Source organism: Copidosoma floridanum, unplaced genomic scaffold (genome assembly GCF_036245765.1).
Source record: "Copidosoma floridanum isolate Cflo_tuat_1 unplaced genomic scaffold, Cflo_Japanese_pri ptg000012l, whole genome shotgun sequence".
Lineage (NCBI taxonomy): Eukaryota > Metazoa > Arthropoda > Insecta > Hymenoptera > Encyrtidae > Copidosoma > Copidosoma floridanum.
In genome coordinates this window covers 2,434,609-2,460,270 of record NW_028321889.1, presented here as the reverse complement: position 1 = coordinate 2,460,270, position 25,662 = coordinate 2,434,609, and the positions used below count along the sequence as shown (strand labels likewise).

Below are 25,662 nucleotides of genomic sequence, written 5' to 3'. Positions count from 1 at the left end.
TTTTTTAAATGAATGAAATAATATGCCTCCAAACTATTTCGTTTCATTGACTTTTAAAAAAACCTGGCAAACAATCAACCCCGTGACCCGTCTCAACCGATCACGCAACAAATAATAAGGCTTCAGGCAATAAATCCTTGGACGGGCGTATTCGCGAGTGACGCTTCGATTGGCTTTCATGTCAATACCCACCATTACCGTTAACTTCATTAACCGAGCCCGTGTTTACGCGCGATGTACACACCGTTTGGTCAATCAGCAGCTTCGAGCACACGTGGTGGTGGTGATGGCCTAAATCTCCTACAAAATGCCCCAAAATTTGCTCAATTCGGGTTTACATCGCGAGTCAATGACACAGGCTTGGTTAATTAAATGGAGAGTTGGTGGGTACATGTATGGGTATTTTGACTTTCCTTCGCTCGCCAATGAACCCCGATCCCAACACCTGCAGCCCAAAAATAAAAAGAAATAAAAAAAGAACCCTGCCAGTATCCGCAGACACGGCTCGAAAAAAAGTTTAGAAAGACAAGCAGCACCTGGTTATAAATATATACGAGTGGGCCCACGATATTGGATCCGTAGAGAACTCGTCCCTCGGATCTATTTTTAACAATCGTGAAACACGATGCTTATACCGCCGCTCCCAAGCTTAATTGCACCTCTTCTCCGCGTATAAGTATAACGAGTGCACACTTGGGTAGAGATATGTGTACACTTTTTAGCCTTCTTTTCCACGCACGTAACGCTAAAAGTAAAGAACCGTCTTACAGTCACGTCATCGCGTGCTCTGGGGTGTACCACAAACAATTGGTTCTTAAAGGGTGACATCGTAGTTTTTTTCTTTTTTTCTTCTTTTCATTCCTGAGGAACAAGCAGCCCAGTGTTGCGTCGAGCCATGGCGAAAAAAACCCCGCGTCATCCGGGGATGAACCAACCCTCCTGGAATTTGTTGGATTAGCTTACAGTGGAAAAATAAAAGTCTTCTTTAGGGGGAAAGGGGGCCAAACCGGCTCCCCCTTCAAGGACGCTAAAAACAACGAATCCAGGTGGACGATAAGCCGCGCCGATTAGACACCCTTGAGCCTAAAAATACGCGTTGAAGTCCAATACCATTGAACCTCGCCAAGTGAGAATCCAAAATTTAGGCCCTTCCTCTCTCCCCCGCTCCCATACGAGCGTGTAAACACAGATACGCTACATCCCCTTATCCCCGCGAAGGGGGGGAGGGGTGAATCCAATTTCCAGCGTCTCGTGTACAAGTGTGTTTGCACGCACTCGTCTATACGCACACTGGCCAATTAGGGGGAAGGATTCCGACGATTTGTTTTTGTTTTTTTTTTTTTTTTTTTTTTTTGTTACCCTATGCTTTACATGGGGTGGTTTTTTTTTGTTTTGGTGCTGAAAAAAAAGGGTGATGGGTGAGGGACTATTATGTTTGTCAGATTGAAAAAGTCTGGAGGTCGAGATTCGATTACCTCGGTGCCCATACTCTGGCCGATGCGACGAGATTCGCCGGGAAATGTATCGAGTGAAATGTCTTCCCGAGGTCTCTTTGTCTTTGGATGGATTTTTCAACCTGTACCTTCGGAGAGGGCGGGGGGGGGGAAGAGAGAGAAAAAAAAGAATAGTTAACGAAAACAACAAGAGTTCGCAAGCTGCGATTGCGAAATATTTTCCTCGCGACCCGTCCATCCATTGCAGCCCAGCAAGGCACGGCGCCACGTCAAGAGAGCCTCGAGCGAAGACAAGTGCGAGCACAAGTGTAACATATACACATAAAGGTGGATTGAGAAAAATATTTCTCGCACCGCGGAGAGAGAGAGAGAGAGAGGGAATTGCAAAAGTTTCGCAGCTGCAGCACGCGCCGGGCGTTTGTTAGCCAAGCCGGAGAGAGGTTTTTTATGGCCCAAGAAGGAGGACGTGCTCGCAGTGTAATAACAAACTTTTATAAAGGACACGAGGAACGAGGCAGGCCTCCTCGAGGTGGCAGAGTTTCTGTACCGCAGTGGGTGTGTACATGTGTATATATATATATATACATATGTACCTGTTGTTTTGAATTATGAAGGAAAAACAGAGGGGCTGCTCGGAAATGGTGCTCGGACAAATATGTATACATGGTTGAAAAAAAAAAAAAAAAAAAAAAAAAACGGTACTTACGTGGTGTTTCTCTCCTTGTGAATGGCCGTGTGATGATCGCACTGTTACGAAGATTATCTTAGAACGGACATAAAAAAAAAAGTAAATAAAGGTTCCCAAGGAATCGGTAAAAAATATGAGCAAATCAAAAAATTCTCCATGAAAAAGCGCAATCGAATCACTAATTACCACCCCTTTTCCCTCCCTCTCCCTCTCTCTCTATCTGTCACTCGATCGAGAGAGAAAAAAAAAAAAAAAAAAAAAAAGAAAGAAAAATGCTCGTGACATTGATCCTTGAAAAAAGTCGTCAAGCTCGCGCAGACCTACACTCGATATACGGACGCGGCGCCAACAGGGGGTGGAGTGCATCCACCCACTCGCACGTACACACACGGACCCACAAATATGCATAAATACATTGAAATAAACGTATGTATATACATGGCCGCGTGTAGCTCTCGACCTTGACGCTCTAGCTCACAATGTGAGATTCGACTAGCCACCGCGGCTATTTTCGATGCTCGCACACATATACATCACATACCTACCCCGCTCGCCTTTAAACTCGTATACATACATATATATACATGTATACGCACACGGAGCTCATCGTAATACAGCTTAATACTCGCGTTTTACGTGACTGCGATTGTATCTCTACACGACCGCACACGTGTTTCTGTGTGTGTGTGTGTACACAAGTACAGGTGCACAAGCCGAGGGTCACTGTCGTCGGCGCTACCACCCCCCGCCCCATCGCCCCTGAAACCTCTCTCTAATGTCAATGACGCGCTGCTCCATGTGGTATATACGCTTTCTCTTTCTTTCTTCCCAGCGAGCGAGCGAGAGAGATCGCACAGATGCCGATGATCGAGCGCAGATAGTGGACTTTTTTTTCCCTCCCCCCTCACTTTGTAGGTGAAGTGCACACGCGATTTCGCGGTCAGGCCTTACCGCGTCCTCGCGGCCGTTGGGGGGGGGGGTTAATGTCGGGGCCGCTGTGTAGACGAGGAAGCGCGTCGTCGGTCCGTTGGTACAAGGGTGCAGGGTTGTGGGCACCGGTGGTGTGACATATCATATACATATTATAAGCGGCTCGGCCCGCTGCTTGGATAACGATGCGAGGCTCTTTGGGCTCCAAAGAAAGGCTTTTCCGGTCACTCTCGGGTGGATGTATCGATCCCAAGACCTTCGTCGCTCTTTCATTTTTTTCCTCTTCGTTGGACTATTCGGCAAAGCGTGTATATATATATACGTATCTCTGGGAAATTTATGCCGCAAAGAGAGAGGGTGGGAGTGCTGATATTAATTGGGTTTATAATTCAAAGCGAAGCGTTATCTGATTTGTACCGCGCCCCGGGATATATATATATATCGAGCTCAAGCCTAATGGATATGCTGCGGGGGTTATTGGGTTTGATTCGTTGTTGCTGTGGTCGGTTTTGTTCGTCGGCCTTGTGTAACTTATCTCCAAGTGAAACTGTTTGTGGTTAAAAAAATACTTTTCGTGCAATCGAGGTGCAATTTTTTTCTTTTTTTTCTTTTCTAGTTGAGGTAAAAATAAATACCTTGACGATTAATTTCTTTGATCCTCGTAAGGACGGTTTACTGTTTTGTTTATTACAAAATGAGTCGTTGTAATAAGCCACGTGCGACAGAGTTACAGTATTAAGAGAGTATGTGGATTGACTGGTACTTGCTGTAAATAAAAAAGCTGTACTGTCACGAGACGAATCAATGTGCCGAGATGGGCAAAAAAAAAAAATCCCATTTGTCCTCTGATTTTGCAAAACACCCTGCCGATATGGGCGCGTTATTCTCTTCCCATCGCAAATGGTGTCTCTACCTCGTCCGTTTGGTGCGTCCACCCTATCTCTAAACTCATCTACTCTGTCCGTCGATGAAATCGGGGGGAAAAAATAATAAACTAAAAGGTCTGCCCTCGCTCGGAGGAAGGGAATTCATTATCTGCCGAAATTCCGGGACGATCGTGTAGCTATTTCGACGCCTTCCCCTGCCCTCGTTTTCTCCAGGGCACTTCCTGCTCCGCATCACATGTTGGAAAAACCTTTTTCTTCTACATCCACTCGAAAAACAAAGTGTAAAGGACGAAAGTTGCGAAGGAAAAGTTTGTCGGGTCCTGTGGCATTTTTTCCAAGTTTTCGCAATAGTCAATTGTATAGTGATGAGCAATTTACGCAGCCAAAGAAACAAACGCTGCGACAACATTATGTAAAAGAATATAATTTTTACTTGGTGGTGAAATTTTTTGCCAAAAAACCACAGTGGAAACCCAATCGAGAGAAAGTGTATAGGTACACAAGAAAAAAATAGCCTCAACTTGTCGGTGTGTAGGAGGTTTCTTGCGTCAACACGTCTTTGGTTTTACGTTGCGAAATCTTCGTGTGATCCAAAAAAAAACCATAGTCTGCCAAAATTTGTAACACATCAATCTTCTCGGCCAACTACCCAATTTTCGCACACCAAACCTTTTGGTAAAGAGATAAGACACAACGTAGAAAAAAAAGACCCTCTACCCCTACGACTCAAAAACCTTATCGGCGTGGACCATACGGGTATCAGTGTAAGTACAAAATAAAAAATAAAATGAAATAATAGCCGACCCGACTGACGCATCGATTTCTCAGCTTTCGGTTGGACGACAATGGGCTGTCGATGGTCAACCCGGCGGATTAGACGTGGAAACAAACGACGCGTGTGAACGGCCGGAAGAACAGACAGATGCGAGGATGTTAGTTTGTTGACCGAAGGTTTTGAACTAATTGCCAGGGAAGGAGGTAGAGAAGGGAATCTTTCTTCTGTACACGCGGGTTTTATGAGTTTTTTTTTTTTTTTTTTTTTTTTTTTCGCAACCGTAAAAGTCCACAGTAAATAATGGAATTGATTGGATTGAGCGTGTGAGTCTTACATTCTTTTATCAGACATATAGAGATGCTTTTAGAAAGATATTGCAACATTTTTTTCGTTGCGTTTTTTTTTTCAAACAAAATTTATTGTCACAAAAGATAAGTTTCATTCAAATATCCAGGCCATGACAATTGTTACCAACCCAAAGCTAAGTCGTTTAAATATTTTTACCGTAAAGTTAAACGCTGCTTAAGAAAAATCATTTTCTTTTCTTCCACTGGTTTTATTTTAACCATAGCTTAATGAAATCCGAGTTTATCATCCTTTCGAGAGCTCCTGGGATGATAATCTTTGGTATCCAACCTCTTGTTTTATGTTCCACGTAACTGTTAGCCCTGTGCCAGCCCAACTCTTTTCTTCGATAAAATGAATTATTTTGGATGTACAGTAATTATTTTAAAAAATCTGTAAGTGGTTTTTTTTTTTATGTTGCTCACACATCCACCGAGAACATTACGCGTACTAGCAAAATCCTCGGGACAATGTATTCAACTAAACGTGATTATGAATGTAACACAGGACATAAAATAATTTTTGTCCCCGAAATAGCTGTAAGGGACAATAGCAAAAGTCATTAAACTGTCTTCTCCGCGAACTTTGTTAATTTTACCAAAGTTTCAGCAATTTTAGGTGAATACACATGAAGCACGTAACGCGAGCCATATATACATTATCTAAAGTGACTCCAGCATGCCTCGAATGCACCTACTCTGACGAGGATTACATATATTTTAACGCGTAACGTGCAGAGGGCAATTTTACATTATTTAAGGTATTACTGTGGGCAATTCGCTAGTCGAATGTATAACTTTGATCAAAAATGAGTGTCAAGTTATACTGAAACTGAAAATACTCGGATAGCTATTATTGAATAATAACGAAAAAATTCATAGCTGATCCTCATGGCATCGAGTTACATTGAAAACATAGAAATAATACTTTCAATTGAAATAAATACGTGACGCAGTTTTTAGACATCAGAGATTTCTGTATATTTGATTGTTTATTTATACCTCGAAAAAACACGTGCACAAAGCTGTAAGTTCTGATATTCGGCAGATCATGTTTGGAAAATCCAATAATCCATAAGCACCCAACGTGTACATTCAAATGAATAAACTATTCCGCAAATATTAATTTTTATTTCCTACTGTTTTTTTTTTTTTCCCAGACCTGGACGTTGATTTTAGTATAATTCACGTTTTAATCTTCAAACAAAGGTATTTTTACGTGAAAACGTAATAATAAAGTTACCATCGTACTTAATTGATATGTCGATAACCGTTAACGAGGATGAATTTGGAGCAAACTGTGTATTAATATTTTTTTAAAAATCGAAAAAAAATAAATAAAGGTGTCAAGGTCGCCTTGGAAATTCAAACGAAACGAGTAAACGAGGCTCTCTCCCCTTGATCGCGTCTCGCGCAGCATACACCATCGAACTGTTGGACAAAGCACCCCACGACGAGTTGAAAAGAAAAAAAAAAAAAAAAAAAACAGAGCCATCATCCCAACCCCTCCGCCACACGCTCGGAACAACAAAAACAGATCGATGCAGCAGAAACACCCATCACACGTACCCTCCCTCGCCCTTTCGCGTACATATATGTATGTATACGCTTACAACACGTAACACGAATCAAAGGGCTACGAATGAGAGCCTCGACAAAAGTTCCGTTGTATCCTTCATTGTAAGTTCAATCCCGTGGTAATTTTCAGACGTCGTCGCCGAGGCTCGAGCGGGGGGTCGGCCGGCGCTCGAAGGAGACGCACCCCGCCAGGCCAACGAAAGCCAAGCAGCCGGCAGCCGGGGGTGAGTCCTCGGTCTGGAAGGAGCGACGGGACGCGAGGGTAAAGTGTCACGAGTGACGCCACCGACGCCAAGGAGGAAAAATCGCAGCTGAACTGGCAGAACGCCGCGGCCCGGCGGCGCAGCGCAGAGCACGCCGTCAACTCGGCTCCAGCCTCGAGCGGCCCACCACCAGCCCCATCGGCAGCGGAGTGGGCCGGACCCCCCCGTCCCACCTATCGCCACCACGGCTGCCACTCGTCGGCCTCGTCGTGCTGCTACTCGTGGCGGGAGGGGCCCGAGCTAGCTCGGCGTTTGGCAGCCTCGGGCCTGCCGCTGCTGCTGCCGTGGATGACGGTATTGGGCTCGTTGGCGCGAGCGTGAGGAGCAACACCCGGGGTGGCCGAGGTGCCGATGAACCGTCCCCGTCCAACGACTGTTATGGGGATCGAGGCGAGGTGGGCCGACGGTACGAGGACGAGGACGAAGCTGTCGCTCGCGGTGGTCGTCTCGCCCACCACAAGGATACGGCTGGCCTGCTCCTTCGTTACCTAGAGGTATGGGGGTATGGGCGGGTGTCGCACAATTTTTTTTTTTTTTCCATCTTTACCGCCGTTTTGTCCTTGAGCGCGATGATTTCTTCGATGGTTATTTATTTGTTTGTCACGATTGTATTTTCCAGGCTGGCGAGTTGCCGGAAGGTGACTCTGGCCAAACCGAAACTCAAAGCATTGCCAGTAGTATTAAGGACAAAAGATCGGTATCCGAGCGGTCGGAGCAAGAGGATCAAAGGGTGGAGGTGGTGCTGGATAAAGTTGGCTCGGAGACGACGAGTACATTGAGGGTGAGGCGCGCCCGGCGTGAGGTGCGGAGCATGCCGAAGTCGGACCAGGACACGGGCAGCAGCAAGCACACGAGGGTGTCGGGAAACAATAGCAATAATAATTATAATAATTATAATAATTATAATAATAATCATAACTATAATAATCGTAATATTGATATCAACGTGGATATTGATACGAAACATAAAAGTAAGAGGCATCGGGAGGAAGTTGAGGAAAGGTTCGCCATGTCATTGGGGGATGCCGCGGCTTTGGTGGCGGTGATCAATGCGACCGCTATGTCGCCCACGGGATTCGTTACGAGCGTCAACGAATCCGAGGTACACGGGAATCAGACGACCGATGGGATCGAGGAGTTCGACATGTCCAGGTTCGTCGAGAATTTTTTTGTCCCCCCTTTGCTTTTGTTGTTCTTTGCTGATGATGAAAACGGTCATTAAGAACAATAACAACTTTGTAATAAAATATTCACGTACTAGACTTACTTTTACACGTACCTGCTAAAATTTTATAACGTTGTCATGAACCAAGACCGATACATCATGTATAGTTCTTTAGTTGTCAACACTAAAAAAAAAAAAAAAAAAAATTAAAGTATACTTATATTAAGCATAAAAATGAGTATTGTGTATTCTCACCATGAAAAAAAAAAAAAAAATTGCACAATCAACAGAGCCGTGATACTGGGCTGCATCCTGGGCTCGATCATAGCAACAGCGATATTCGGCAACCTGTTGGTGATAGTCTCGGTGATACGTCACCGGAAGCTGCGCATCATAACGAATTACTTCGTCGTGTCGTTGGCCCTGGCCGACATGCTCGTCGCGATGTTTGCCATGACCTTCAACGCGAGCGTTCAAATAATGGGACGTTGGTTGTTCGGTTACTTTATGTGCGACGTGTGGAACTCGCTGGACGTGTACTTCAGCACGAGCTCGATCCTCCATCTGATGTTCATTTCGGTGGATCGATACTACGCCATCGTCAAGCCCCTCAGCTATCCGACCAGCATAACAAAGCGCGTCGCTCTGTTCATGCTGTTGGCCTGCTGGATATCACCGGCCATCATATCCTTCGTACCCATTTTCAATGGATGGTACACGACTGAGGAAAACGACCATTTCAGGCACGCCCATCCGGACGAGTGCATGTTTAGGGTACGTGTGTGTGTGTGTGTTTTTTTTTTTTCTTTTTTTTTTCTTTTGTTTTTTTATAATTACATGGTGTAATATACGAATATGCTCTCAGCGAACCCTTATGCATTTTTTTTTTTTTTTTGTCATTTTATTGCTTTTTGAGTAAATTTTAGCGAGTACACCGCGTGGTTCTCGGAAAAATCGTAAAGTTAATTATTTTTCTTTGAACGAGTACACGATCGATTTTATCACAATTGGATTTATCTGAAAGCTGTGAATAAGATACATCCAAAGCGAAGAGATTTTCGCTCCTAATTTTTTGTCTTTCATCTTCCTCAATGAGAAGTAAAAATTATTTGTATTCAAAAAAAAAGGGCATCTATTACCTCATCATAAAAACAAAAGACAAAGGGCGCAAATGACATATTTAACCCTTGTATGATTATCCAGGTCAACAAGGGTTACGCAATACTGTCGTCCAGTATATCGTTTTGGATACCCTGCACCATAATGACTCTCACGTATTACTCGATATTCCGGGAGGCGAATCAGCAAGAGAAACAAATGCACGCTCGTATGGGCACGGCGATACTGCTGAGCCACAGGCCGAGCAGAGACAACGTCAACGGCGAGATCAATAGCGGCGGTGGCTCATCTAAGACTCTAACGCTTAACGAAGTGAGAAATGAACACTCGAATCCTCTCATTCTAAAATTTTCACTTAGCTCCAACTCGAATTCGTTGATCGCGATGTTTGAGATATCGGTGAAAAAAAAAAAAAAAAAAAAATTATAAATTTTTATCGTTACCATTTGACTCATTGGTATGGAGGAAGAAATAGCCTATCTCAATATAGTGAATGAAAAGGTGAACAACAGCTGTGTACTTGGACAAGAAAATTTGCAAAAAGCAATAATTTACAAGTACTTACGCGTTATGCTCTCGTGTCCCTCATTTCACCTAATAATTCGATGAAAAAGTAGAAAAGGATGTATTTGGTAAGACTCGTTGATATACCTTAACACTTAATGTAGTGAGCGGATATTTATTTTTGTTTATTAATTTCTTTCATGGTACTAAAGAGCTTTGTGATTCGGTAGAAAAAAGCTGAGTTGGGCAAATAAACTAAATCTGTGATGTAATGTACGAATAAACGAATCCGGTTATTAGAAATTGACTGTTAGGAAATACAAGTAGAAATAGCCAAATACGGTAAGACAATAAAATCAACGATACAGCGAGTGTCACGGCAACGAGTCATGAAATATGTATGTGTATACCGTTGTATCTGGGAATCCGTAAGAATAATGTGTGTCAACATCAACGATAAATTCGATGACCGACGTTAACGACGTGTAGTATACAGTACTCTTACGAATACCCCAATATGTGTACCTCAATAATAGATATTTCAGGACTCATCACTATGGCCTTCTTTATATGCTGAGTTTTACACCACACATCTCTTATTGATAATCGAAAAAGTAGAAAATACCACGTATAATAAGACATCCTGACTTAGTGATGGCTATGAAAAAAGTTAAAGTAGAAAAGGCTGAGTATGGTCAGACATACACCTGAATCAATTATGTCAGAATTAGGAAATTTAAAAAGTAGTAATAAAGGCTTTTAAATCAATTATATTGTATTAACTAAATATAAAAATATAAAAAAGCCAAGTATGGTAAGCCACCTGAATGAGTTGAAAAATAATTAAGAAATAGAAGTAGGAAAAGCCAATCATAATAAGACACCTAAATCTATCAAGTACACATTAAAAAACACATTTTCTTTTTCACATTACTAATTTTTATAAAACCCAAAAAAAATTATTAAAGTAGAAAAGACTAAGTATGGTCAGACACTTTAATTGCTTGTATTGTAATTGGTAAATGTAAAAACTAAAGGCTAAATATAGTAAAGCAATTAAACTAATGGTATAATAATCATGTAAGAATTAGGAAATGTGAAAGTTTAAAAAGCCGAGCACGATAAATCTTCTGAATCGGAGACATGGAAATGATTAAGTATAATAGTAGAAAAGGCCAAGTATGGTAAGCCACCTGAATCCGAAAAGTACGAATAATGAAATTTAAAAGTTTAAGTAGCCGAGTATCCGACGAGACACTTAAATCAGCTGTATAGCAATTAAAAATATTAAAGTAGAAAATGCAGAGTATGGTCAGACATTTTAATTTCTAATATTGTTATTGAGAAGTATAAAAAGTAAAGGCTAAATATGATAAGGAAATTAAACTAACGGTATAATAATCGTGTAAAAATTAGGGAATATTAACATTTAAAAAGGTGAGCACGATAAATCATCTAAATTGGAGATATAGAAATGTTTAAATATGAAAGTAGCAGAGGCCAAGTATGGTAAGCCACTTGAATCAGATAAGTACGCATAATGTAATGAAATGTAAAAGTAGAAACAGCCGATTACATGATAGTAAGACACCTGTATCGACGATGATGTGACAAAAATGGTCAAGTAGAAAAGGCTGAATATGGTCAGACATCTGAACTGGTAAAGTGATTCGGAAATGTAAAAATAAAAAATCAAATATAATAAGACAGTTGAATGAATAATTTGGCATTTATTACAACAATGTAAAAGTAGAAAAAAAACGAGTACAGTAGGATACCTGAATCAATTACGTAATAATTAGGCGTTGTTTAAAATAAAAAATTTTTGGGCACTAGTAGATGACTTCATTTTTAGTCACCATATCGAGATAAACTACTTCTTCCGTTATAATCACAGTTCGATTAACTTTTCAACCACAAACTCGATCATAATCTTGATGAAAAACGTTTTCCAAAAAGTTGCAACGATTAAAAAAGTTTTCCCCTCAAAGATATAACACGGCTTGATTTTTATCATAAAATGTACATTAGAGTTAAAAATTTTTTTTTATTCAAATATTTACGCATACACATAGATACATAAGCGTGTATCACCAGGTAAGCGGCGCGGCGGAGCACCTGCACACACCAACGAAGGACAAGAACATAATGAAGATGAAGCGCGAGCACAAGGCCGCGCGCACCCTCGGCATAATAATGGGCACGTTCATAGCGTGCTGGCTGCCCTTCTTCATCTGGTACCTGACGACCTCGCTCTGCGGGCCCAACATCTGTCCCTGTCCCGACATCGTGGTCTCCCTGCTCTTCTGGATCGGCTACACCAATTCCGCGCTCAATCCCCTCATTTACGCCTACTTCAATCGTGACTTCCGGGAGGCGTTCAAAAACACTCTGCAGTGCGCCTTTTGCTCCCTGTGCCGTCGCGAGCCATCCGATCTCGAAGCTCTCGAGTGCCGTAGGTCGTCGATCAGGTGAGAGATAAGGTGCTTGTTCCTGCCATTTTTTACTGCTTTATAAACACAGACATCCACAAACGTAATACTTTTTTTTTTCTTTTTTTTTTTTTTAACACCTAGAGGTTTGTAGTCTTGTTGTATACTAACATATCATATACGTATATATATATATATATATATATACATACTCATCATGTGTTTGTTTATTTGTTCGTTCTTATTTGTTCGATTATTTATTTGTATCATTGTTGTTATTCTCATAACGGCGTAGTTGCTGCGTAGTTTTGACTTACGTATGATTATATATTACCTTGTGCAATATTGTAGCTGAGCTAATCTCTGTTGGTTGGATTATGGTTTGCGCTTTTGCATATACCCACTCCGTATCGCATTGTATATACATATACATTCGTAGTTAATGTAATGATAACGCCCTGAGGGGGTGAATTGCGGAGCGATCGACGGGGCAAATCCAATCGCTAAGTAATTTTCCGGAGTGACAGTTTGGATGGGAATCAGAGGACGCGTCGTGATACGACGTATTCGGTTATTATATGGATTATGGCTCACCGAATCGGCTAATGGCTATTGAGTCGCTGTGGTAAATGTTCGCGTTTGTTAAAAATTATTGTTTTCGCGGTAAATCCCTCCGTTCCTGACTGTACTGTTATTTTTGGAATTTAAAAGGTTTAATGATCGGTCGTGTCATTATAGTCGTGGTGGATTTTAGAAGATTTGCTTACAGATGACAGTTTTCGTAAAAAAATATACGAAAGCGCATTACAATTGACTTTTAATCAAAGTGCAATCCGATACAGATTGTCCTTACCACTGCACTCCCGCAGAGTGCACAAAAACCCGACCCAATCCCTTGAATCCTTGCACAGGAGGAGCCTCCCTCCCCGTACCTATCATCCACTAGCGGTAGCTTTGATCTTCACGAGTGGAGAAACCACCGTCCGGACGAAATATTGTCCAACCTTGTCCATCGCTATTTTCGATAATGAGAGAGTCATAGCGGTCTCGGAGCGATCACAATGTCAATTGCGCTCAATAGTTAACTCGATACCTTTGTTCCTTTTGCCATGAACTGGAGATTTTATATTCGCGGAGGATCGATACTTTGGTACGAACAATAATTTCTTTTTAAATCAGTTTTAATTTTTACCAAACATTAGTTTAATTGATTGGAAATTCCTCGGAGATGACAATAATAAGAGTAAACAAGTTTGAACATTTGTTTATTCAAGTTGTTTTAGTGAAACTTGGCGGCAAGTATGTCATGACCGTATAACGCAAGGGAGACAACTATAAAGCTTGCTTTTTAGCCCAAAACTTTGAACCTGTGGAGGAGCCGAAAAATCTCTGGAAATATTATAATCGAGCAAAAAAACAATCGAAGTGATTTTTCTTTATGCACCAACGATACATATACGTCTATTTTTATTTTTCATCGAACCCATTAAGTGTACAACAATTATATGCATCAATGAATCAATAAAAAAAAAAAAAAAGTCATATGATCAAATGACATGTAGTAAATTTTTACTTTTGCACGCGAGTTACAGTTCTGCTCTCCGCTATTTTTCCACGCTAGTGGTGAAAGAGATATCTCGGTATGTAGTTGAATCGCGTACAATCCAGGACGTACACGTCCGTGCTTTGATGACGAAACGATTGCGAGGCTCACCCACGTGCATGTGTACTTGTTATTGTATACACACACGTTGCCGGCAAGTGCATCGCGATGCGAGACGGATCAAGGGAAGGCGAAACGGTTCGCTGAATTATTTATGAGCCCGCACGACTTTACCGCGAAGCTAAGTTTCGAGCTTTTTGTTTCCTTCGCCGTCGGGGGTTCATGCTCGCTGGGGGTACAACGAGAGCATGCTGTGCGTGTTTTTTAATAATAAAATTTAAAAAATTAAATGTCAACTTGGAATCGGTATTGAAACTTTTCAGGTGCTTTTCCAATTTTAAAAGCATTGGTTTCGATAAGTATTTCGTACATGTCTTTTATGTGTTACACTAGTGAGAATTTCATTGTCTTCATAATATTATGACGCAACGGTGGTACAGTACTTTGATTACAGACGAAAAAAAAAAAAAAAAAAATTATAATAAACGAGTGATTTATGCACCTTAATTCGACGTTTTTCCAACCGACTGGAAACATCATTGTGGAACAATCAATTTCCATAATCTTCTTTTACTCTCGAGGAACAAAGCCATCGGGTGCTCGTCCAAAAAACGCGGATCAATCGGAATTTCCTCGCAGAGTCACAATATGTCTCCCTACCTCACTCGAGACAAGTGCATCCAAGCACTCGATGGAACTTCTTTGCTCGCCTCAAACTGTCACTCCAGTTAAGCTTGGCGCATATGAGTAACACTCTTTCGTCGGTACGATCCGTACAAACGAATGCGGAAACGCAGAAAAATCTATCATGTACCTTCAAGGGGCCAAGGTACGTTCTCGACCTCACTGCGAGGTGTACACTATATCCCCTGAATGAAAAAAAAAAAAAAAAAAAAAAAAAAAACCACCAATCGTTCTCTAATCATTTGTTCCTATGCTTATATTGACGCTGTATACATGAGAAAAAAGCGCACGCTATGCAAACACGCAAAGAAAAAAAAAGAAAATAAAATAAAATAAAATAAAAATCTTTGTACGAGAGATAGAAAGCGTATGCCAAGAAAAATAAGAAGAACAAAAAATCAAAAAATGATTATCAAGTCTTTTTCTTTCTTCTTTTCACAAGATGGTGTTGCAGGTACGACGACCGCACCAAGAGCATATACTCGGAGACGTACATCAAGCACAATGACCGGCGCACGTCCAGCGACTTCGGCAGCAGTCTCTGAGACGAGAGGAAACGTAGCTTTAAGTCGCCCTCCTTGCCCCTGATAACCCTCCAGCCGCCACCCCCGAACGTCTCTCGACACTAGGCACCAAAGGCCCCGAGAGAGCACACACATAATATGTACACATAATCACCCACACGCGCGAGAAGCCGCTCTTCAATCCAATCTTCATTGACGAGGTCATCATCAGTATAATATACTCTTCCCCACATCGTAGCCGCTCACCGTTGTCACCCCCGTCAACGTGTATAGTCGCTGTTACGTAACCTCGACGCCCTTCGTGCTCTCTCTATCTCCGTCTCCGTGTACACCTCTCGCCTGCGGAATGTATTTCTCGACGAAAATACATACCTACTTACTTGCATACCCATACTTACATGAAGCAAAAGTACACGCAGCAATCACTCAGAGGTCACACGTATACGCGTACGTGTATATACATATTTATATATAAATAAATAGATACACGTTTTTAATTAAAGAATTATTATTATTAAAAACAAAAGAAAACAACAAAGCATAGAAAAATATTGGTACACACCTACACCGGAGACGCTGACAGCAGACACGTAGAATATGTTTGTTGTGTAACAAAGTCGTCGTTGTCGTCTCTATTCTCTTGGCGAATCATGAATTTGTAAAAAAAAAAAAAAAAAAAAAAAAAAGAAAAGAAAAGAAAAAGAAAAGAAAAATGAATATAAATAAAATAGCGCGAGGCGATAATCGCGCGCGGGTGCACGTGCGCAATTTTATTAATTGTATATAGCTGACACGTCGTTTGTATTGGATGAACCGTGAAAAAAAAAAGTGTGGCATTATGTTGAGAGAGTCGCAGGAATTTCGACAGAATAGGTACAATATTATTATTAATTATGTTGGGTAAAGTTTGCTGACATAAAAAAAAAAAAAAGAAGAAATCCAGTCGATTGCGCACGTGCACTCGCATGTTCGACTATTAGTACATTTACCCGAAACAAAATTGGAAAAGAGCTGGTAATGTATCGATGGAAAAAGAACAAAAGGTGGGGGGGGGAAATAAATATGATTCTTCGCATAATGTTTTTGTGCTAGGTTTGTAATCACATATTGCCAAAGTTAGCTTGTAAGCGCGTGCTTTGTGTTTTAGCCGATCGTGCGAATGAGTGCGTCTATTTACGTGTAAAATGGGTAAATGTGGGTGCGTGCACGCAATAAAGAAAAAAGAAAAAAAAATGAAAAAAATGAAAAAAAAAAAAAATTAATATAATTAAGTAACGCCCGAGCGAGGATTTATTGGTGAAAAAATGAAATAAAGAAAGCGTACGATGATTTTTAAAGAACCAGAGTCTTCGATGGATTCTGCGAGCTCCCGAAGTCGAGCGGACGAACATCTTATAGTGATTTATTTTAAGTTGTGGTTTTTTTTTTTTTTTTTCTTTAACCAGAAAAAATTTGTTGTAAAAATATCGAAGAGATTGAAAATATTTATCACTTTAGTTTGTAATCATCGTCGCATATACTTTGTGTTTGGAGATCGAAAACTGAGGTACATCCTCATCAGGATGAACCACGCAATAAAGTATTACCCGTGTCGTAAGTATACATACTGTACATGTATATATATAAATATATACATAGAAAAATTAAAAATGCGCAGTCGTAAAAATAATATACGTAATAATAATAATAAGAAGAAGAGTAATAATACTAATAATAATAATAATAATAATAATAATAATAATAATAACATTAATATGTGGTAAGAGGCATTTTTTTTTTTTTTTTTTTTTTTTTTTTGTTAATTTTATTTCAATACCAAAAGCTGTATCGCGGCATGTTCCTTTATTTCGTCGAAAACAATCATGACAAAGATAAAAATAAAATGTGGTTGAAACAAGAACACTTTTTTCTACGACACGAAATGGTGTTATTAGTAGCTACTGCCTCGATGATATGTGTGTATAATGATGCGTTAGTAGTCTATGAAAACTCAGTGGTGTTGTCGTGTAGCTAGTAAATGCTCTGCCCAAGCCCCTTAAAATAAAAAAAAACACGCGTTCAAACGACACTTAATTTAAATGTTTCAAATTGTCAAATGACGAGGAATCTCTTCCTTTGTAAGTGTAAATGTACATACCTACGACATAGTGATATTAACGTTGATGAGGAACACGTCGAATCACGTCATTTCTTTAATTTTTATTTGTTTATGTAATTTTTTTTTTTTTTTCTTTCGTTAACAAAAAGTTTAAACCAAACATCCATACAACTGATACTTGGCCACACGGGGTTTTGTCGAATCATCACCTTACCTAATTTGCTGCTTACTTTTAGCAAGTCATATTTTTTTTTTTTTTTTTAATGAAAATTAGGCGTCCTTGTAAACTTTCTGATTGGGATATTTATTTCGTACATAACCCGTGAGACGTGGTTGACGTTTTGTTGGTGATTTCACATTTTAAATCGACATACACCATCCCCATAAAAATCAAAAGAGAGGTAAATAATATATGTATCAAAATTTCAGTAAACTAAGGACGGAAAAAAATGTATTATTCTGCTTTTATTTTGTAAAATACGTGAGCGCATGTGCGCACGACTTCGGGTAGCATCTCGAAGCAATATAAATGACGTAAAAATTAAGTAAACGTGGAAAATAAAAATAAAATAAAATATATGCATATACATAAAAGGAGCCACTATTAAGGACATGCACATGTATACTCGATACTCGATATTATAAGTTCGCGACGAACGATATTATGTATTACGGAAACGCAGTACAGTTTCAGGTGTTATGTTGTTACGATGAATAAATTTCAAGTCTGATACTTTCGTGTGAGGAAAGTGGAATGTTTCGTTAGGTTCGTAATGAATATTGTGTAAATTTTATATTTTTTCAAATATTAGATATTTATTTATTGAAAAAATGTTTTTCTTTCGAAAGTTATATTATTACGAAACTATTTGTGTTAAAATCATCATAAATTTATGAAATGTTGATGGAATCTTTGTTAAATTTTATAATTTCAACGTTTGTTTCTTTTTTTTTTGGTTTTTTTATCATATGATTGAGCAAGAAAATTTTATGGGTTAAAAATACCTGACATGTATAAAATAATTTTTTCTGTTAAATAATTAAAGTTGTTATATCCTTTACGATCAAAGTCAACATACATTTACGTTATCGTGAAATTATATTACTGAAAAATATTCTTAAAATAAAAGTAATGTTTGTCAAAAAAAAAAAAAAAAGAAAAAAAAATCAAAACATTTTATATTACACCACTACCAAGATATTTATCATTTGTTGTTGATGATTTAAATAAAAAAAAAATAAAAAATCCTCAGCCTATAAATTTATGTAAAAATTACTATTTAATCACGAGTCGTTATTTTATCAACGAAGAAGAAAAATAAACGCTCTCTATGAGAAAAAAGCACCCTACAACTGTTTCTTTTACACCAAAAATCAAATCTTTCGACTATCACGTATACCAAAAAAAATCGTCATTGTTATACCTCTTGACACTGATAATAAATAAATACATAATAAGAGAAAAAGTTAGATTTAAGATTCCGATGGAACCGTCGTCGGAGCAGCTTTTTCCTCTTCATTCATCCCGCAACACGCGGTACACCAACTACATACTAAGAGAAAAAAAATAATAATAATAATAAAACAGATACACAGCCCCTCGAAGGCGCGGATCACATCGAAAATATGAGTTTTTTCTTTCCACCTCTTTGGCGCGACTATTTTGTCTTTGTTCCCGCAAAGACATCGGAAAACCTTAGAGATCGTTTCTCCTCTCGTTATTTTTCGAGTCGATGAGCGGAATAAGCTGCTTACTGTAAGGTATTTGACTGGATCTGCGGAAAACAATCCGATTTTTCTTCTTCAAATTATTGAAACCATACAATTTCGTACTCTTTTTTTTTTTTTTTTTTTTTTTTTTTTTTCACCCCAAGACAGAATTCATTGCTTTGATTTTTTGCGCATATCAGTATATTTTAAAGTATACCTTGTTCTTCTAAGCTGATATAGCGAAAGTCACGGAGATAAAACGAATCAACCTCACAAGAATCATTTTTGCGATTTATATCGATGAACAAGTTTGCTGTCGGCATTTGAGTTATTGTAAAATTTATTTGGTTACTAATAATTGTATAGAGATCTGTTGACTTAGGCAGTTACTATTTTTTACATAGTCTAACTTTGATAAATATATATTCAAGTAGGAATCAATTGACATGTAGAAGCAAATGGATCGTTGTATGCTTGTACTGTTGGAAGAGAAAACAATTTTTTTTTTTTTTTTTTTTTTTCAACTTCATTGCGTTATCTTTGTTTAACAAAAAATTTTATCTATTTTTTTATTAATCCAAAATGACAAAATCCTGTAACTGTGTAAATATAATATATGTAAATAATAAGTATGTACATGTTGTTTTGAATTAGATATTATATAAAAAAAAAAAAAAAAAAAGAAAATGTGAATTTTTCCTTAATTTGAATAAATAAATATAATTTTAATTATAAAAACGTTTTTTGGCTATTATTTTACTTTATCTGCTTTACTTTTCGTTTTATTTCAATCATTACACATAATCTGAGAGTATTTATACTCTCAAAAAGCCATACTGCCATACTCAAAAAAACACTTTTTCGACCGAAAAAAGTATCGAAAGATTTTTATATCACGTAGTATAGCATGTAAATATAAAAAAAAAAAAAAAAAAACAGACTCACCGTCACTGAAACAAAGACACCCGTAAAAACTCCATGCGACACGAGGGAATAAAGCTCACCGTTGACCATCTGATCTTGTAGTCCACCTCAGACCAATGTGTTATCTTACGTAGTGGCTACGTACACACGCACCTATATATACTCACGTAGGTGTAAACCATAGTCTCGACAGTGGCTTAAGTGAAAACAGCACAGATACGGTCAGACATCACGAGATTCTCGTCGTATATACACGTACTTCTGAGTGTCTTTGAAAACTAGCTTTTTTTTTCTTTCTTTCAAGACATTGGACTTTTTGCAAAATGTAAAAGCAGTTCGGTCCTCATAACTGCAATGCAGTGAACGTGAGATTATATATTTATCATGAAACTTTTTTAACAAGAAATTATTGCTGATTGGAAGCTTTATGTTTATAAAAACAATTTACATGATAATTATTTTATGAAGTCAACAGGTTCCATTGTGTTGCAAAAATTGATGAAGAACACATTCAAGGTAATTTATTACCCAGTAAGTATTTATTTAAGTTGAATTTTGTAGTTGGTTTAACATTTATTCACATACTCCGAAACTGGAACAAAACAGTTATTTTTTTTTTTATTAGTTACATAAGATATTTAATCTGAATTTTAAAAAATTATAAAATAAAATACAGTAACCCAATAAAGCACACAGAGAAAACTGAAAGAATTGTGACAAAATAAAATTAAAAAAAAAATTAGTAAAGTAAGGAACAACTTGTCTTATTTTTCAGTAATAATATTGTTTACACATCGCATTAATCTATCTCTTAAGACGCTCTGGGTGTTCATTGTTTTGGTATATATATCTTTCACGACATAATGGGTGATTCATCAGACAATAAAATCGCACTGCGCATGGAGCAATGTAATGACTGTTTTTCTACTTCCAAATGAATAAGTATCAAGTGCTCATTTCTAAATATTTTGTACCACTATAGGACTTGGACTCGGAATTGAGGTAGACGGAAGATTTAAATGCATTCCACAAAGAACTGCGCGTGCTACTAACGAATCAATAATATTCGTTCAGCTCGACTTTTCGATCCGATTTCAATGTACTCGGAGTATCAACTGAATTCTCGCATCCACCGGCCCAACACTCGACGAACCTTCGAAACACTGCAGCCGTCATCAGTTTCCTCGTTTGACACACGCCCAAGGGTGTGCCCAAGCACCGAACGAACGTAAAAAGCCCTTCACGTAATGAGACGGGGAAATAAAATGGCCCGATGGGAATATTACAACTGAATAAATACGAGCCGGGAATTTGAAATAGGGAAGGCACAGGAGTAGCGCTCACTGATTAGCATTAACCCCGTGTGTAGATATACGCGGGTAAACACTCCTTGGGAGTCAAATCACGGGGCGCTCGCGTTTTTTTCCCGCACAAGAGAAGCTGGGGGGGGGGGGGAAGAAAAAACGAGGGAAGCCGTGACCCCGCCGATTTATCAACAACACGGTCGTCCAGCCGCGCGCCAGGAGTTATACGTATATAGCTCCCGATTTTCCTTGGGACGATCGTGAGAGAGGAAAATTCCGATCCTCCATCTAATACGTGGCGGGAAAATATACGGGGGGGGGTTGGGGCAGTATAGGCCTTTTTGTCCGGGGAAAAAGGGCCTGAGTCACGCGATTGTTTTCCTCCACTCGGCTGGTCGCTGTTTACACGTGCGTGTATAGGCAGTGGGTTAAACGGATAAACGAAGGCGAGCGCGTTGGAATTCGTTTGAGCTACGCCATGATTTTTCTTGGGAAATCCCGAATAAAAGCGAAAAGTATGATTCACGCAAGGGGGATGGAAGGGAAAGTTGACGTTTTTGGCTGTCGAGGAAAATAGCACGAGTCGTGTGTTGATTTAATCCTAAGCTACGTATATACAAGTACGGTCGCAGACATGACTCTGTGAGGCAATGCCTGTACGATACTGCTTCGAATGGGGATAAACGTTGTCTGACCATTTTTTTTTTTTTTTTAATGAAGCCCGTACTAAGCGCTCTCGAAACAGGAGAGAAAAGAGAGGTATGGCTGAGGGTTGGCACTTGATGGCTAGTCTTCGTTATACTTGTGACAAGTAAGAAAGAGAGGACCAGCGCCCAGGCTTGTTTTAACATTTAATGAATGTTTGTCCAGTGCTCACTGGTAAATGTCAAATGGCACAGAAACGACAAAATGTCAAACTGTCTCCCCGAACAAGGCAATCGCAGTATCTTGGAAGAAGAAAAAAAAAAAAAAAAAAACAGGGAGAGAAAGGGAAAACCAGTACCCTGTCAGTATAGCAACAATCCACGAACGATGTACCGATAAAAGAATAAATGTGTGTGTATATGTAGACACGCGGTCGCGATAAGCCCGATCGCCATGTCCATTCGACACTGTGCTCGATATTGGCCCCGTTCGCTCGAAAGACTACTTCTCTTTTGCCCCACTCGCTTCTAATCTTGGGCGCAAGGGAGACCTTAACAACGGGTTAAAACGGACACGCCAAGCTTACACTGATACGGAGAGGGAGGCGTGCCCACACAACACGTTGGGGTCGAAATCTTATCTCCTCGGGGTGCGAGGAAGCTCCAGATACGTCAAGTCGTCACGGTAAAAGGAGGGCGGGAAAAAATAAAGTGTGCCCAGACGACGTGGAGTGGTGTATTGGAGGGGGAAAAAAAGGGGAGGGGGGAGCAGGCAAGGGAAGGTGATGGATCCCGTTAATCGCGAGACAGTCGATGAGCCGACCGGTGTGTACGTGCAAGTGTCTTCGACCTAACGTATATAATATATGGTGGAGGGTGAGAGAAGACGCAACCCACCGGGGCGACCGGAAAGTTTGCTCGTTATGAAATACTGGCCTTTTTTTTTTTTTTTTTTTATAAAAAAGGTGAATTTTAATTATTACAGGGCTTTAAAATATCTCAAATATATTGGTTTTTGGCTCGTACCGCAGGACTAACGAAATTAGCTCGGGACATTGAAACGTTTTTCGATGCGGTTTTTTAAATTTATTGAGTCAACGAATTTTGTTCCACGTTGCTTTTTACTCTCGGACCGAAAATTCAATGTTGCAAAAAGGATTTTTTTTTTTTTCATATGAATCCAATCAATATTTACTTTTCTGGGTGAACTTTTGTTTTTTTTTTTAGCTGATCCAATTTGTATGTAAGTGCTTTACCAACACAAACGTAAATTTAAACAGTTAACATTTTATGCGGATTGATAGTATCTATGATAATTACAATGTCCTATAAGTGATTAACGAAACTACGGAAACGTCAGTTTTTCATATGTCGTATGATTTGATTTTACGATTCAAGCCACTTTAATGCTTTTGAATTTATTGATCTGTTTATTGTTTACGAGTTACAATCACCATCGTAATGATATAGTTGAAATTATAAACTTCAATCGAACTTTGTTTAATTTTACTTCCAACGTTACTTCTCCACACTCTTTTTTTTTTTTTTTTTTTTTTTTTTTCTCATTTTTAAGGTCATGTAGAACTTGGATAATTACGCATCTCCGTGAGAAAATGGAGGTAGAAAAAAAAGAAACTCGCAGTTAAAAGTTCACTTATGACTTTCGCAGCTGCTAATAAAAAGCCTCGAATCTGTATCGGTATTAGGGGAGGAAGGAAAAATTTTTTTCAAGTTTTTCGCACCTCCGTAGGCATCCGTGTCTCGTTGCGAAAGACAATAGATTACGAAGTTATTTAAAGTTGCAGTACTGTTTTTAACCAAAAAAAACTCTCTTATAAATCATTTGAAAAAATGTTGCATACGTTTTTTTGTTACCTTAAACTATTCTGTTGCACCTAAAAGACAATACCCATTTGCATTTAATCAATAATTCTCTCACGTTCATGAGGGATGCAGATAAATAACTGTTTGCATAGTATATGATCCATAAGTCACTAAAAACACTATTACCTCCAAGCTTTGAAAAAAAGTAATAAAAAAAAAATCTACATCACCGGTCAAAGCTTTTGCAAACAAAAGTGTTTGGCATATTGTCTCCTGAATTCGATTAACAGAAAATGAATATTCATTTATGTTTTTAGCGTTTGTAAAATGAAAAAAAAAAAAAAAAGCGAAAACAAACAAAGTTGTACCTCTGAACTCCTCGACCTACATAAAATGCATATTACCTCGAGCTTCAATAAAATCCGATTTCACTCACGCTCTGTGATGCTTCCGCACAAAATTGTACACACACTCACATCAATGTATATACGAATAAACAAAGCGACTCGGCGTTCTGTGTGTGTTCCTGTGAAATCAAAAATGTAACCTGTCCCGGTATGTATTGTTACGTGATAAATTTTGAAAAATATTAAAATTCTGACATAGCAATAACAACAAACTATGTGCATCAAGCAAATTTTAATATAATTAAATATAGTCATCATCGATGTCTCTTTTGTATGGATCAAATTCATAACGACAGTAAGTAACGATTTTTTCCAAGTGGTAACTACATGGACAAATACGATCGATGAATATTTTTATGTACTGTAAAATAATACACGAGCGATAAAACGATGACTAAAAAAACGTGTTTGCAATGTAAACGTAATATGATAAAACACGATAGAAAACTGAAACAATTAATATTTTGTTACATTGCAGTAAAAAAAAAAATTTTAAATAAAAATTAGTTTAATATTGACATGATGATCTCTAAAGTACCTATTTTTTACTATTGCGTGCGTATGAATGTCTATTAATGTAACTATGGCAAAAAATAAACTTTAACTAACTTTGAATTTTCTTCCATTAGTAAGTATGTTTTGGATTTGATTGACACAAAAATGTATGTACATATATCATTTCGATAAGTAAGTAAGTAAATATTAATAAAAAAAAGTTCTAATATTATTATTTACTTAACCGTACTCCATAGAAGAAAAAATAGCATTAACTCAAGAATTATGTGCATTACAAACGGGGCGTGTGAATTATTGCATGATTATTTTATGTATTTATTTACTCAACTTATGAGGAAAAAAATATTCCTCATCTGTACGTTTCTAAAAAAAAGAGCTTGACATTTGTGTTAAATTAATGTTGGATACTTTAGATGAAATATTCTCTGGTGCACATTTTCCGGGTGAGAGTAATATTTCGTTGCTATAATAGAAAAAAAAAAAGTAGATGCGAAAACAGGACGAAGAGCACAAACACCAATGGAAATAAAAATTTGCCGATATCTTTCAAAATTTCTAGTATAATACTGAAAGAAAATTTATTGTTCAAGTTCTTATTAGAAATTAAAAAAAAAAAAAAAAAAAGAAAACTGTTTAGCGTTGGAGATGGCCACTGGTTATTAAATATTAATGGCGAAAATAAAATGGAATGAATTTTCTCTGGAAATAGTATGGATGTGTGTAAAAAATTTCGTTTCGCTAACACAAATAAAAGTGTGTTAATAAAATATTTAGGAGATAAAGGATAACGAGGATTGTAAAAGTGAAACGCATTTAATGATGATTGTAGTAAATTTAAGAAAAGGTAAGACGATAAAAAATTAATAAAAACTGTGTTAATGGAAATCCGTTTGTAAAAAAAAAATTAGAATTTTTTTTCATAACGTATGTTTGACAACAAATATAAGATAATAAAGTTTTTTTTTAAATTAATTTTCATGTTTCGATTTATTTTATCGCCTGGGTTAATTACGTTTATGCCTATACCTTCGCGTGCAAAAACTAACCCATGATAGTGAAAAAAAAGTATGAAAAAAAAAAGTTTAATTTCAATTTTCTGAAAACTTTGTATTAATATGATGATGAAAAATCGTTCTATATTTCGTTGATTGTAATCACAAAGGCAAGTTTCTTTTAAATATAAAAAATGTAAAATTATTCCCTCATCAAAAGTGTAAAAATTGTA

At 38.2% G+C, this 25,662-nt stretch overlaps 2 protein-coding genes across 2 annotated transcripts in view; both read left to right on the top strand.

The window, feature by feature from the left end:
• The window catches only part of LOC106638513 (uncharacterized), a 111,858-nt gene extending 104,799 nt beyond the window's left edge, over positions 1 to 7,059 (top strand). The window contains exon 4 of the mRNA XM_089590469.1: positions 6,787 to 7,059. Coding sequence (XP_089446595.1) covers positions 6,787 to 6,884 — 98 coding nt within the window. The 3' untranslated portion in view covers positions 6,885 to 7,059. The remainder of the gene's footprint in view (positions 1 to 6,786) is intronic.
• A 5-nt stretch (positions 7,060 to 7,064) lies between these two features.
• LOC106638510 (octopamine receptor beta-2R) lies at positions 7,065 to 15,459 on the top strand. Its single transcript, XM_014351718.2, has 6 exons — positions 7,065 to 7,413; positions 7,539 to 8,071; positions 8,375 to 8,858; positions 9,288 to 9,515; positions 11,805 to 12,178; positions 14,941 to 15,459. Exons 2-6 carry the CDS (start codon positions 7,731 to 7,733, stop codon positions 15,029 to 15,031), a joined length of 1,518 nt encoding a protein of 505 aa, XP_014207204.2. The 5' UTR covers positions 7,065 to 7,413; positions 7,539 to 7,730; the 3' UTR covers positions 15,032 to 15,459.
• The last annotated feature ends 10,203 nt before the right edge of the window (positions 15,460 to 25,662 follow it).

Excerpts from the sequence above, each read along its gene's own strand:
- LOC106638510 (XM_014351718.2), top strand. The coding sequence starts at position 7,731 with ATGCCGAAGTCGGACCAGGACACGGGCAGCAGCAAGCACACGAGGGTG. Across the intron at positions 8,859-9,287 it reads CGGACGAGTGCATGTTTAGG|GTCAACAAGGGTTACGCAAT; the intron begins GTACGTGTGTGT and ends ATGATTATCCAG. Across the intron at positions 12,179-14,940 it reads TGCCGTAGGTCGTCGATCAG|GTACGACGACCGCACCAAGA; the intron begins GTGAGAGATAAG and ends ATGGTGTTGCAG.